The sequence below is a fragment of the Mastomys coucha genome, unplaced genomic scaffold, assembly GCF_008632895.1.
Source record: "Mastomys coucha isolate ucsf_1 unplaced genomic scaffold, UCSF_Mcou_1 pScaffold14, whole genome shotgun sequence".
Lineage (NCBI taxonomy): Eukaryota > Metazoa > Chordata > Mammalia > Rodentia > Muridae > Mastomys > Mastomys coucha.
In genome coordinates, this window is record NW_022196896.1 from 42,174,803 (window position 1) to 42,189,537 (window position 14,735).

Here is a 14,735-nt window from a genome sequence, read left to right on the forward strand (position 1 = left end):
CAGGTGGAGGGTAGAAAAGGGGCATGGAAGGCCAGGCGGAGGGTAGAAAAGGCGCATGGAAGGCCAGGTGGAAGGTAGAAAAGGCGCATGGAAGGCCAGGCGGAGGGTAGAAAAGGGGCATGGAAGGCCAGGTGGAGGGTAGAAAAGGGGCATGGAAGGCCCGGCGGAAGGTCTTAGACAGGAAGTAACAGGCACAAGCCCTCTGAGGGGCAGACATTACTAAGGAGATAGCAAGACTGGTTACTTCAACTATGGAATCCATTCTTCCACATTTACCAGACTGAAACAGAAGAATTCCACAAGTACTCACACATCTTGGAGGACTGCTGCATTCACAAAGAACAAAGTGTTTTATCCTCATGAAGCAAAACTAGCCATAATGGTAAATAAAAAGGATCTTTCCCCATTTACTGGCTCACTATAAGACTAGCACATACAAACAGTTTCAGGAAAAAGAATACTTGTCAATTCAAGAATGATCCTACTAAACACTAAAATATGTACTCCATTTTCTTTGTGAAGATATTTCTAACAATGACAATATTAAAGAACCACTAAGAGTGAACAGCAGTCCTCCAAGGCAGGTCCATTCTATAAGGCGCTGCTCACTGCCAACGACAGCCCGCAGCACGGGCAAACTCTGAACAGAATCCTCAAAAGAAGTGGCAGTCAGGATAGAGGTCAGGAAACTTGGGGGAAGGGGAATGACGGAGGGACAGACAGATGGACATGAGGGCTGAGGGGCAGAGCTGTTCAGGAGACTAACAGCCTCATACACACATATTCTTCTTATACACAGAACTCAAGGGAGTCAAATCTCAAATATGTCATGGCCCACTCTTTGGATAGCAGGCGATAAGCAAAAAGGATGATCAAAGTTGGTAGGCAGAGAGGGAAGGTTGCAACTTGTTTTAAAATATAACAAACCCTCCTGCTAGTTGCTGGGGGCCTTCTATTTGCATCATCCCACAGCTCATAAATAAGATCAACAGTGCATTCAGGAGCAGCATCGGCAGACTTCCCTGACTCTATCTGAATGCTTATGGTTGCTGATGGGCATATGACACAACAGGCTGTATTGACTCACTCTCACCAAGAGAATCTGTCATACTAGTGGGGAGGCAGTGGGATCCACTGACATTTACCCATGGACTTTGGCAGCAGGTTCTTGACGAATTCAGTGTGGTCCCCAACATGCAGGATGCTGTAGACACTCTTGTTCATCAGTTCTTCCTGGTTATACCGTAGATACTGCGTCACATTCTCTGACACGAACACCACATTGCCTTCCAGGTTCACAACGAAGAAGAATCCATCAAGGGCCTAAGGACAAAGACCAACTGTATTAGAAAGGGTGCGACATAAAAACATGCAGCTGTCGTGGGGAACCAGTTCTTCAAGGAAAGAGATCTCCTATGGCCTCCAGAAACAATTAACACATGTTCTCTGGGGAAATAGAAGGGATTCCATTCTAGTCAGTGGAAGTGAGGCTAGATTAGGGTCTGCTGCTGTTAACCAAATAGAAACATGAAGTCTGTTAATCTGCCAGGATTGTGGCCAAATAACCAGAGCAGGATGGGGGAGCAGCACAGGGTTAAGTGCAGGAGTCAGGGCACCAGCCCATACACTGTGGCATATGCCAAGAGAGGAGGGGCTGGTACTAACTTTTCCCCTCACTTTAAAGGTAAGTATCAGGGGAAATCCCCTCATTTTTACAACTTTTAAGGTGGCCAGGATTTAAGTGAAGCAACATTTAGCCTTCACTGTCTGATATGCAGGGAAGGACCTGGGCAAGCCCTTTGGCACCGTAGGTGAATAGGGATGTGCTATGGGCTCAGTGCCACCCTCTCCCAGACTAGGAAGGGGGTGGCTAAGGCAGCTCAGTGCTGGTTGCCTGCATCCCATAATGGGCTCACTGTCTCACTCCATGTGTAGACTACAGAAAGAGACTGGTCTATAACACTATAGGAAGGGAAGATAAATGGCAGGTGTGGGCATGTTCACTCTGCTGTGGACATACTGTGTCTTCCTAATGCCCTCTTTTCCAAGTCACAGAGGGGATCAGGGTTTATGGAAGGAAACATTCACATACTCTGACACTGACTACAGGGGGAGGGGTGGGCAACCCTTCCAGTCTGCCCTGGCAATGGCAGCTCCATATCTTTCCTACATCTAATGCTTACTTAGAACAGATCAGAGTCCCCTTCACAGACTAAGAAGAGCTGGACACCTGTCAGGCTAAATTCCCAGCCAGCTGATGCCACTTGGGCTCTTCACGTACAGATCTACTGCATCTGTAACATGGCCAGCCCCCACACAGTGGGTATGGAGAACCTGGATGCTTGGTCCACCAAGGCTGATTATATAAGAGGCTTCTGTTTTGTCAGATTAGATTTCTATCAATCTAAAACTGTGGTATAAATGAGAAGTTGTTTAAAGAAAAAGTAAACTGGGTGTGGTGGCATCAGCTATCTTAATACCCGGGTATAGTAGAAGAACTGCTGGGAATTCAAGGACCCGTCTTGTAATAACAACAATAAAAATGCAAACAACAATGAAACCCAAAACCAAAGCAAACAAACAAACAAAAAAACTGGCTTTAGACTTTTCTTACCTAGTCTGTCAGGTTTTCTCTATAACACGATCTACATTCAGGATAGAGCAAGACTTCAGAAACCTAAGTGGCCACCAATACACCGCACTAGGCTTATGTACACTGGAGAAGCACAGCAACTGCAGATGGCACTTACAGATCTCTTGCCTCTTCTCACTACTGCCACTGCGGGGCGTTCGTTCAGCAGAGTTCTTAGGTTTTTAATCCTCCATTACTAGTGTTGGCTTTGAAAGAGCATGTGGCTTCTTATAGCACAGTACCCTAGTAAGAAGGCTCATTTGTGGCCTAATAAAATTGAAAAATGAAAGTGGCTTGTCTTATAAAACTGTGTTTTTTAACGCTCACTATGGTATGCTCAGATGAAAAGAGCTGACATCTGCTTCTGTTGCCTAGCAACTGCTATGCTATGATGCAAGCATGAGTGTGCATCTATGCCTAGGAACAGCTCTACAAGCACACGTATGCACGTTTTCCCTGTTTAAAGGTTTCCATTTAAGCCATAAGCCACTAGATTCAGGCGCTTCCTCTCTAGTACATTTATTTAATACTCTGATTCTATGCGGGCACTTCCCCAATGCACTCCATTCTCAAAAGATTATTTTCAAGCAGCAAAAATTTTGTTTTGATTTCATGAAAATCAGGGCCACTGCCACCCTGCAATCCAGTTTCTACAATTAATGAACTTGTTGCAGGGCTAAGCCACAGCCTGCCCTGCTCTAAGCATTTCTTCTTAGAGCCTTCAAAGTCTTCCTTGGGGTTTCCGGGCTAGTTCCCACTCCATAGGCATAAATGAATAAACAGTTATATGGAAAAATTCCAACTAAATCTCTGCTTATGGGCTGTTGAGATGGCTCAGCGGCTAAGAGCACTGACTGCTCTTCCAGAGGTCATGAGTTCAAATCCTAGCAACCACATGGTGGCCACAACCATCCAGAATGAGATCTGATGCCCTCTCCTGGTGTGTCTGAGGACAGCTACAGTGCACTTACATATAATAATAAATAAATCTTTTTTTAAAAAAACTCTGCTTACAATTCACAAGTTTTTCTAAAGAAAGCTGTCCCCTTTCTTTTATGCTAGTCTAAACGGTCACCTGGCCACAACCTTCTTTACTGCTCCTACAGTGTATGCAGGAAGTGCCCCTCTGTGGCTGGGAGGAGTAGGGAAAAGCTGAGTGAGTGTTGTGCCCTTGTACTTAGGGGCCAACCTGGGTCACTCAAAGTCTCTCCGCGGGCAGGTCCAGTCCTAGGGAATGAATTTTGTTATTTTTAAATGCAAAGACTAGGCGAGGAGAGCTTTACTTTCCTATCTTCAACTCCCGATTATACAGTAGATTCCTGCAGAATTAGATTTTCTAGAAAAAAACCCCATCTTATGAAAAGGGGACAATAAGGTCAAGAGAGTGCTACCTAGCTTTGTTTAAAAAATCCTAGTCCTGAATTCCACAAGCCCGCTGCAGCAGACACGGAGCAAGCACAAAGCGGCAGTTCTGGCCACGCGGTCCTTTATGCTCAGATTGTCTTCAGCTGAGCAGAGTACCATGAAGACCGAGATCATTTATGTCTCTGTCTATTCGCTGCTATTTCCTCTCTCATTTACCATAGCCCATATCTCGAATTTTAATTTTGAAAGAGGGACAGCAAAGTACTTTGTGTTTAGTACTCATTAATAAAAATAAGGAGGATTTTATAAGCCTGAGACAGTAGGTACCCTAAGACCAGTCCCTTGGCTTTGTTTTTAAAAAGTTCCTTCTTCCGCCGGCAGTGGTGGCGCACGCCTTTAATCTCAGCACTTGGGAGACAGAGGCAGGGGGATTTCTGAGGCCAGCCTGGTCTACAGTGTGAGTTCCAGGACAGCCAAGGCTACACAGAGAAACCCTGTCTCAAAAAAAACAAATAACAACAACAACAACAACAACAAAAGTTCCTTCTTCCTATCTCACCCTTCACTTCTATGAGAATAATATACCAATTGGAATTAGCAGCCCTAAAAAGCATAACCATCTTTGGCTGCCACATTTATACTGTCCACACAGGCCGAGGTACATGGCACATGTGGGCCTTGCATCCAAAGAGACCCCACAGGCTAACAGGACGTCCCACGTTCAGCTTCAGAAAATAAATGCTCAACTGACAATTAAAACCTGCACTTCAGTGAAAAAACAAAAGCAAAACAAACCAAAAAACCCTGCACTTCATATTTTCATCTAATTGAACTCTATGTTGTTCCACATACAGAGAATGTTGCTGGAGGCAAGAGCTCACAGATAGACATACCCACTTGCATCAGTACACACAAGAATGTGAATTCTCCTTAAATTATATATATCCGAACATAAATACAGCACACAAATACTGAAACATTTATGATACAAAACCACGGGGGTGTGATACCCCAAGCATCAAAACCAACAGGGGTGTGGTACCTCAAGCATCATAGGCCCCAGTGCGTCCTTGTCGATGACACCCTGCCCCGTGGATGACACATCTGACTTTTGCACTTCATCTATGTTGGCAGCTGCTGCTTTCTCTGCAATAAACGTAAGAGCAAATTAAATAGTGGTGCACACCAAGGACATAGCAACACCAACACCTCCGGTGGGGTCAGATGTGCCCTGTATGTGCACCCAACTGCCCCTGGGGGACAGGGATGGCTGAAGGACGAGCCAGATGGTACCTTTCACCTCCAGAATGTAGGTATCAGATCTCCTTCCAGGCTTTGGAGAAAATGAGTTTCAAGGTTTCATGCTGTCCCTGGCAGACATTTAAAAACATAGATTATGAAGCCAAGGATTCCATGGCACAATTAGTTTTCACTCAAGAGATTCTCCAAACTAGAATAAGGGGTAGGGAGAGGTCCTATTGCTCAGAGTTCAGTAGCATAATTTGGGACACGTCTGTGTACTTCTGAGGAAGAAATTAACAGGAGCCTTGACCTAACCTGCTCACAGCACCTGTGACTTAACACGGTCTAAGCAGCCCTATCAGGACCTCAGAGGATACAGAGGAGCCACAGCGCTCCAGAAACTCCAGGACTGCAGACGTGCCATCAGCATGAGAGTAGCTAGCTGCTTACAGGGGAAAAGATGCATAGTTATCACTACATGTGTAAATGAGCTCCTTCAAGGATGGCAAAGTTAGTTTACAGTGTAACATACACAGCCACAACCTGTTAGAAAACAACACAAAAGCAATGTGCCAATTACTTGTAAACTGAATAAATTACATCCTTGTTTACGCTGCATGTTTTCATTATAATTAAATGCAAAAAAATTAAAAATTCAAACAAAACTGTAACTCAATTTGGTATTCACAATCAACTTGCTTTTCCCTGACCATAGTAACTGTTTTTTTTTTTTGTAAAAACAATTTTATGCAATATTTTAAAAAATCTGTTAAAGCCTAATTTATTGAACCTAAAAACAATTAGGGAATTATGTAATCCTCCAAATCTCTCTCCTCCCAATGGAAAGTCTTCATGAGGTCTATTTGCCAGCCGAGAAAGAAGACTGTAGCTCAAGTCTGAGTCCAATCTTAGCAGTACAGCTCAGAAGAAGGCAAACAAAGGCCTCCGCTTCAGTGTCTGCCATCTGTGCATCATGGCTGTGGCAATGACAAATGTAAAACACACCTTAGAAACTACAAGTTGGAGGGTAAGCTGGCTCAGTGGGTGAAGGTACTTCCTCTCAGGCCCGATGACAAGTTTGGTAGGAGAGAATCTGCTCCCCAGGCTGTCTTCTGATCTCTGTCCTTCTCATGCACTGGGACTGTTAACAGCATGACAGCATGCAGAGTTTGCACCCCCTTCTCACTGAGGGTCACACTGCATTTTCTTCAGAGAGCTGACCAACCACACACCCTGCCTGCTTCTCTGGGTTCTTCTAACATCTTACCTGTGGCATCTTTTGCTTTCTTCCCTAATGGCTCCCTAAAAGTTGTCTCTCCACAGGCTCTGTCTCACCCTAGTGGTTCTCAGAGTATAGGAAACATCCCAAAATCATAGGACAGAGGACTGGCTGTTACTTACTGTAAAGGACTCCCTTCTCCCTGGTAAATCCTAAAGACAGGGACACTGGTGTTTTAGTCAGTTCCTCACTCTCTCATCCACAATCCCAGGACCAAGACCTGTGCCATCACACCCCTTACCTACTTCTCTGGGGATGCTGCAGAGCTGTCACTGCCTTACCAGGGTGCCTGCATGTTTGGCATTAAGCTTCCACGTGTCAACAATTCTAAAGCATTTTGAGCTCAAAGTGCATGCACTATGTTTTGTGTGGTTTCAAGGTCCTCCCCATGCACCCTTACTTAGTTTTATTCTTCAGCGTGGAGGAGCAAGGTGCTGACAATCCTTGTTTAGATGGAGCACACTGTGTCCTTTCCTGTCCCCCTCACTGTCTGTGGGGTATGTCCTCCTAGATACATCCTCCAGCAGAAGGATAGATATGCAAGAGGTGTCCTCCCAAGAAGGTCTCAGACTGTAGGCGACATGGGCACAGACGAGAGGGCCTGCCTTATATCAGTCTGATATATGCACAGAGCAGTGGCTCTCAGCCTTCCTAGTGCTGTGAACCTTTAATTCAGCTCCTCAGGTTGTGGTGACTCCACACTTTAAAATTATTTTCATTGCTACTTCATAACTGTAATGTTGCTACTGTTAGGAATTGTAATGTTTTCCACTGGTCTTAGGTGACCCCAGTGTAAGGGTCATTCACCTCCAAAGGAGTCACTACTCACAGGGTGAGAACTGATGCCACCCACTAGATGGCATCAGAACTGATGGCATCTAGAGGATGTCTGCATGCTCTTGTCTTCTTGGTCCATAAAACAGAACTCTGCCCCAACAGAATGCTGCCACACTGAAGGCAGACTAGTGAGTCAGAACAGGACTAGCCACATCTGTATTGTTAATGGCCAGCACTGTAGGCCAAGAATGTCACCAAGTACAGATGGTTGGCCAACAAACAGGGCTGACCCTGGCCTGGGCGCAGTGAGAGGAAGTGAATTAGAAGGTTGGTGGGATGGAAAATTATTCTCCCCTTTGTTCCACTTCACGGTGCAGCTCCAAGACTGGAAAGCAAAGAGAGGGGTAGGGCTAAGGAGCATGGCTCAGGGTTTCCAGAGAATCGCTCTACAGAGAGACATTTGTGTGGACACAGTAAATTCCCATGCTCCTGGCCTTCCCTCAGTTCATTACTCCACTGCTAAATCTCTATCTTATTCCTTTTAAACAATGGACTTGGGTGGGGCATGCAGCATAGTGGTAAATGTGAGGCTCTGGGTTAGAGAAGGAGGTGGAGAGACACCTGACTGACAGTAATGTTGGGGGTCCAGTGGGAGGTGAAGCTACAGTTGCCTTGTGACTAGGAACCCTGTGCCTGTCACTGACAGTGGCAGGAACAGCCGGGACTCTCACCTGCAATCCTTCTCTCTAGCCCTTAAAAAGTTTTAATCTAAACCAAACAAACAACAACATTTTCTTCCTAAATGGACTGAAATACTACTACTTGAACTTAAGAGTATAAAAACTAGTGTCAAAAAAAAAATATCCCTCAAACATGTTACCATGTATGTTAGATACTTTTCTCATCGTTGAACAAAAATAACCTGACAAGGAAGCAAAGTTTATTGTAGCGCATGATTTGAAGGTCCAGCCACATGTGAGGCCCACTGTAGTCTGAGGGCAGAGCCTAAGGCAGCTGGCCATGCCCTATAGTTAGGGGCAAAGAGGTGAGGGATGGTCCCCTTCCCCAGTGTTTAAAGTCACCTGCTAGAAAACCTCAGGCTATTGTCAGAGGAGATTCTGATCACACAAAAGGAGGGAGTTCCTTGCCTTCTTTTGCCAGAGTACTATTGTTGCTTTAAGGGTCAAATTAACACATCTTAGTGATGTTTGTTATAGCTGTTGAGCCATCACTAGACGAGACACACATCTAAAGGGTATGGTATCTTTCTGAGGAAGTAAATTCATCTATTAATAGTTCTGTGTAATATACACAACTTTTCTATGACCACTCCATCAGGCAAGTACCCCTAACACTTATCAGCTTCATGCCTGGGTATGGAAATGCTGCAGCAGTATACTCAAGCAGACCATTTTACACCTTTAGGAAAAGACAGATACAAAGAACCAAGAGCAAATCAGCACAGAAGTTTGTTTTTAGAAACTTATCAATCAAATATAACATAGAACGAGGGCTAGGAGAGACTTTTTGGATAAAAATAAGTACCACCCTGGCTGTTTATAATAATTTATAATATGCTGTTTTCTCCTTTTAATACTCTCCTGGTAAATCTTTAAAAGGAAAAAGGCAGCAGGCGATTCTAATATCGCAGCCCACATAAGATAGTGGAATACAGCCCATGGGTCTCCGAGTGGGTGAGTGGGTGGAGTGTCCTTATTGATAAGGAGCTCACACTGCCTCTAGGAGGGCGGAACACTAGCCGTTCAACAGAAGAGGAAAATGAAGGCTTGAGCCACAAGGAGCCATCTTTAGTTCCAAGAAGGGAGGGATGGCTGGGCACGGGTGGCTGTGTTTCAGGCGGCCATGTTTCATGCATGTTGAGTCTGGTTAGGTTAGATTCTAGGGGTTAGACCTGTGGACGGGTGGCAGAGACCACCACAAGTCTCAGGCAGGCCTTCAAACAATATTCCTCTTTTCTCTTTTGTTTTTGTTTTTGTTTCTGTTTTGAGAAACAGTTTCTCTGTGTGACCACGGCTGTCCTGGAACTTGCTCTGTAGACCAGGCTGTCCACCTGCCTCTGCCTCCCATGCGCTGGGATCAGAGGTGTGCACTATTGCTGCTACCACCCTGCTGTGAAAAAAAAATTTTTGAAGTGTCCCCAAATGACCTAAACTAGAGCTGTAGTAAATGATGACCAAAGAAACAATTTTCAAGATGGGGCTGAAGTTCTATTAGTAGAACACGTAAGTTTAAAGAAAACCCAGGTGTGCAGAGCCATGGCAAGACAAGCTATGCAGAGAGCATGAGAATGGTATGTGGCTTGTAGTTAGATTTAAAAAAAAAAAAAAGGCCAGCAGTAAAAACCTAGCTTTTTAGTCCTATACGCCTCACTGTTTGGAATGCATTTTCTAGACAATTTGTTATGTGTTCTTCAGTTCTGCATTTGAGTTTATGCTTGGGCCACTTCTCAATAGTAAAATAAAAACTATCCAATAATATGAAATGATACAAAATACCCAGAAACCTGGCTTTATTAAAGCAACTGAAACAAAAAAACAAACAAACAAAAACAAACAAACAAAAAAAAAAAAAAGAAAAGAAAAAACAAAACCAAAAAACTCCCACAAAATCAAAAAAACCCTGGTCCTGAATTCCTGAATTTATAGTATTTGGGTACTTTTCATGAAGTAGTGGCCACTTCTGTCCAATATCCTGTTCTGCCTTGACATTAAATAAGAGCTGGAGAGGTAGGGAGGGCAGGAAGCTAGGAGGGAGGAAGGGACATCCTCTGAGACGAACTGTATGTTACCTGGACAGATGCTGGATGTCAGACAGCGCAGCAGTGAGCAAGCTGTTTGTGTGCAGTATATAAAAATAAGCTTCAATTCTTAGATATTTATACTTCTGTAACTACAGCATTATTATACTAAAACATACCATTTAATATTTTAAATTAGGCAATTTTCCCAGCAGTTATGAACTATATTTAGTTTTCTATATTTTACATCCATTAACTATAAAAATACATTGTTATAAAAATACCCTTTGGTAGAGGGAAGCAGTGGAAGGCTGGTTCCAGACTTCCCATGATCACAAGCTTACGAAATCTCATCCTAACATCAGAGAAAGAGATACTAACATTTAAATTGCGGAGTCCCTCTGTGCTTTGCCTTCACGTGTGTCCCTGCTGTGCCTTAGCCATCACACCGCTCTTTAGATAAAGACTATGGCTGGAGAGAGCAACAGCGAAAGGCACAATGCTCTCCTCTTCTGTTTCATTCTCCAAAAGATTTTTGAAAAGCATAAAACGGATATTTAACAGCTCTGTTTTATAAGCACCAAACCCTGGCAGGACAGCCCCTCCCACCAGCCCTTCCTCTCTCAGGTGGGGCGCCTTTTGCCCACCCTGTCCTCCTGGGTGGCTGTTCCCGAGGTCCCGCCCTCTCACTCCTCCATTTGCTGTACTCCAGAAATCCAATACCAATTAATTAGATTTCCAGTTTCAAAGCAAAGAACAAATCTTGTGTCTTCAGGGACTGTGCTGAGATGAGTCATTCTGCAAACTGGGGAAAATCATTAATATTAAATTTCTTATTTTTCATAAGTAATTATTATTCGTGGTTTCTCTGAGAACAAAAGAAAAGGTGGGGCATTTGATCTCTAGAAATAAAAATGACTTAATGCAGGAAAAACATTTCTTTGAAGTGGATGGATTATATTGTTCTTTATCACTGCCATGCGCAGGGATAAATCTGAAAGTAAAAATTCCAGTTTTCTGATGAGAACAGCTATAAATCAAAAATACAGCCTTGCAAAAAATAAGTTATTTTAAAAGAAAACATATGAGATACTTGGGAATTATGAAGTGGTTTTATTTTTTTAAAGATTCCCCTGAGGTATATTCATTGGTCTGTGGTAGTGTACTAATGCTTTTACATTAGTATTGTATATTTGTTTATTAGCCAAGTGCACTGAGAACATATAAGCGCAGTCTATCTATATAACACTGCCAGAATAGAGGGTCCCTCCCTTCACAGGGATGGCAGCAGTGGCTCTGATGGGCAGTCACATGACTGCTCTACTCCAGCAGAGCAGTGGCAGCCATCAGACAGACAGAAGCCCAGGTACCACTTCATGCCTGCCTGTTACAGGTACAGGGTAAGTGAGGCATCGCCATGGGAGAGGATGAGGATGCACGGGAGAGGATGAGGATGCACGGGAGAGGATGAGGATGCACACCTTTGTGTGCTCAATCTCGGGCATCTCCCCTGTCCCCCCACCCCCCCCCACACACATTAAAAAAGGCTGCAGAGGCTCATGGCATGAGCTTTAAAAAGACAGGTTCCATGAACCAGGGCCGACTCTGTGCCATGCTGTCTGACGATGATACTTTAGAGTGTGTGTATAAGCTATCCCTGTGCACTCTGTCACAGATCTGCCCACTCCACCGGAAAGCCAGTTAAGTTTCAGTGACTTTCACATTAGGCCAAGAGAACTGGCTTTTTTAAAAAACTGAATCCAAGTTATTCAGAGAAGAACATCAAAATCTTTTGCTAAAATGAACCAGATACACTATACAGGTTTTAAAATTAATCCCACTGCTTTAAAATGTGTAAAAGCATTCACTCAGAAACCTATCAGATTTTCAATGGGCTGATGTCGAACACAAGCCTGCATAGCAAAATGAGATTTCACTGGAAATCCACGCACTGCTTCTGCCCTGCCCTGTCTTGCATGCAGTACCTGGCTGGTGTCAGATAATGATTTCTGTGAAACTTGGAAGCAGTACAGCCTGTGCAGACCATGAGGGACAAAGGAGTCATAGAAACAGTGACACACAGTGTCTGGCCAAGCAGCACAGATGAAATGGTACAAGAGAAGTTGTATAGCATCTCAGAGGTTCTAGAAGGTAAAAGGAGAGAATTAGGCATCTGCACCCAACTAAAATTAGAAAAGCTGCCATGTGGCTCTGTGAAGCCAGCAGCACATTCCTATTCATTAGGAAGCATCTACTAATGTGAAACACAAGGCCTTCCTGCTCTCCAAATGTGGTCCTGCTTTCCACATTTCTGCACGCTCTCCTCGCGCTGCTGAGACCCTTGCCTTGCAGACTACAACCATGCAGCTGCACTGTCTTCAGTAGTGGGAAGAACCTATGGCCCAAGTTGCCTCCCTCACTTTTGACACTGAGCTTCTACTTAGCATATCATGACTTCCCTTCTGCACAAATCAAGCAAACTCAACCAATTTCAAGGCCATTTCCACCCTACACATATCCCCTGACACCGTCATCAGAGAAAGAAGCCTTGGTTTCACTTCTGTTTTAGTTAGGGTTTCTACTGCTTCAATGAAACACCATGACTAAGCTAGGGAAGAAAGGATTTATTGTGGCTCACACTTTCACACTGAAGAAAGTCAGGGCAGGAACTCAAACAGGCAAGGAGCCTGGAGGCAGGAGCTGAAGCAGAGGCCATGGAGGGGTGTTGCTTACTGGGCTTAGTCCCCATGTCTTGCTCAGCTTGTAGAACCCAGGAGCACCAGCCCAGGGATAGCACCACCCACAAGGAGCTGGGTCCTCCCCCATCAATCACTGATTAAGAAAATACCCTATAGCCTTGGCCTCAGTCCAGTATAATGGAGCCATATTCTCAGTTGTGCCTCTATCCTCTCTGATGATTAAGTCTGTGTCAAGTTGTCATAAAACTAGCCAGCACAAACTCCTTTAAAGACTACACTTACCAAGATAGAGGGTTACTAGAGAAGACTCTAGGTCACTAGGTAAAACTAGCTAGAACCTGCCTGTCCCCAAGAGTTCCACCCACTCTCTTATGTTCACACACAACTTTTATTTAGCACCTACACTACCTGTTGGATTCACTGGCAGGGAACATGGACACTGGAGTCATGTGAGTGTTTAACAATTTAACCAAAGTGGGCTGGTGAGATGGCTCAGCAGGTAAGAGCACTGACTATTCTTCTGAAGGTCCTGAGTTCGGGTCCCAGCAACCACATGGTGGCTCACAACCATCCGTAATGAGATCTGGCACCCTCTTCTGGTGTTTCTGAAGACAGCTACAGTGAATTACACCGGAGCGAGCGGGGCTGGCAGAGGTCCTGAGTTTGATTCCCAGAAGCCACACACAGGATAGCTCATGGTCATCTGTACAGCCACAGTGCACTCATACACATAAAATAAATAAAAAATAAATGTTTAAACAATTTAACCACAGTATCTCTTTCCAATAATTTACATCCCTGTGTTTGCACTGGTCAGGCCTGAAGGAGTGTAAAGATACATTACAGAAGCAAAAGGGAAAAGGGGGGAGAAAACCAAAACCAAATGAAGTGGGCAAGCTCATGGACACTGCCCTCAGCAGTTCTACAAGGGAAGAAACCAAGAGGCAACAAAGAGGCAACAAGTTCGTCATGGCATCATCCACTGAATTTGTAGTGTGTGCACGTCCAGATCTGTCTCCATCAACCAACTGCTCAATGTGAGTGCATCTGCACCTTCATCTTCTGCAGCAAGAATGTGAGAGGGGGGCTGGCGAGATGGCTCAGCGGGTAAGAGCACTGACTGCTCTTCCGAAGGTCCTGAGTTCAAATCCCAGCAACCACATGGTGGCTCACAACCATCCGTAATGAGATCTGACGCCCTTTTCTGGTGCGTCTGAAGACAGCTACAGTGAATTACACCTGAACAAGTGGGGCCGGCAGGTTCAATTCCCAGCAAACACATACATGATGGCTCACAGCCATCTGTACAGCTACAGTGTACTCATACACATAAAATAAATAAATCTTTAAAAAAAAAAAAAAAAGAATGTGAGAGGGAAAGGCTTGTACAAACGAAAGCAACTTGTTTCACGTTCATCTGGGAGAACCAAGCCTCACTCCGTGGGTCTAAACCCTGGGACCCTCATGCTGGAAGAACAAATTCACATAAGCTATCCCCTAACTTTCACATGTGTGCCTGGCCTATGCTTGCACACACATCTAAACCCACAGGTGGACTAGAATAACTAAAACTGTGACTAAAGGGAGCTTTAGGAGCTCTCAGAACAAGGGACAGAAGCCTTGGCGTTTGTTTAGATGGGCAGAATGGCAGGATGAAACTGAAGGAAGAGGCAGAGGAAACAGCCTCTCAAAGGACCACACTGCACACTTCCCTCATTGTGAACATTTCATTTCTCTAGAACGTAAATGCTTCTGGCTGCTTTTCTAGAAGACCTAGGTTCAGTTCCCAGGAGCCACATGGTCTCACTAATAGCGCTATCTTCAGTCCCAGGAGGTTAGACGCCCTCTCCTAGCCTCTTGGGGGCACTGCAAAACACTGGATAGATGTACACAGGCAAAACACCCATACATATAGAAAAAAGATTAAATTATACATGTTAGCTCAAAAAAGCAAGGTCCACAAAATTATACTATAAAAACACT

At 44.4% G+C, this 14,735-nt stretch overlaps 1 protein-coding gene across 14 annotated transcripts in view; it reads right to left on the reverse strand.

Annotated features, from left to right (window-relative positions):
• The window catches only part of Ncoa2 (nuclear receptor coactivator 2), a 249,034-nt gene that overhangs the window by 51,574 nt on the left and 182,725 nt on the right, over positions 1–14,735 (reverse strand). For all 14 annotated transcript variants that reach the window (XM_031366898.1, XM_031366899.1, XM_031366885.1 and 11 more), the window contains 2 exons: positions 5,040–5,143; positions 1,146–1,323 (listed from right to left, as the gene is read on the reverse strand). In XM_031366898.1, the coding sequence (XP_031222758.1) occupies positions 1,146–1,323; positions 5,040–5,143 (282 nt within the window). The remainder of the gene's footprint in view (positions 1–1,145; positions 1,324–5,039; positions 5,144–14,735) is intronic.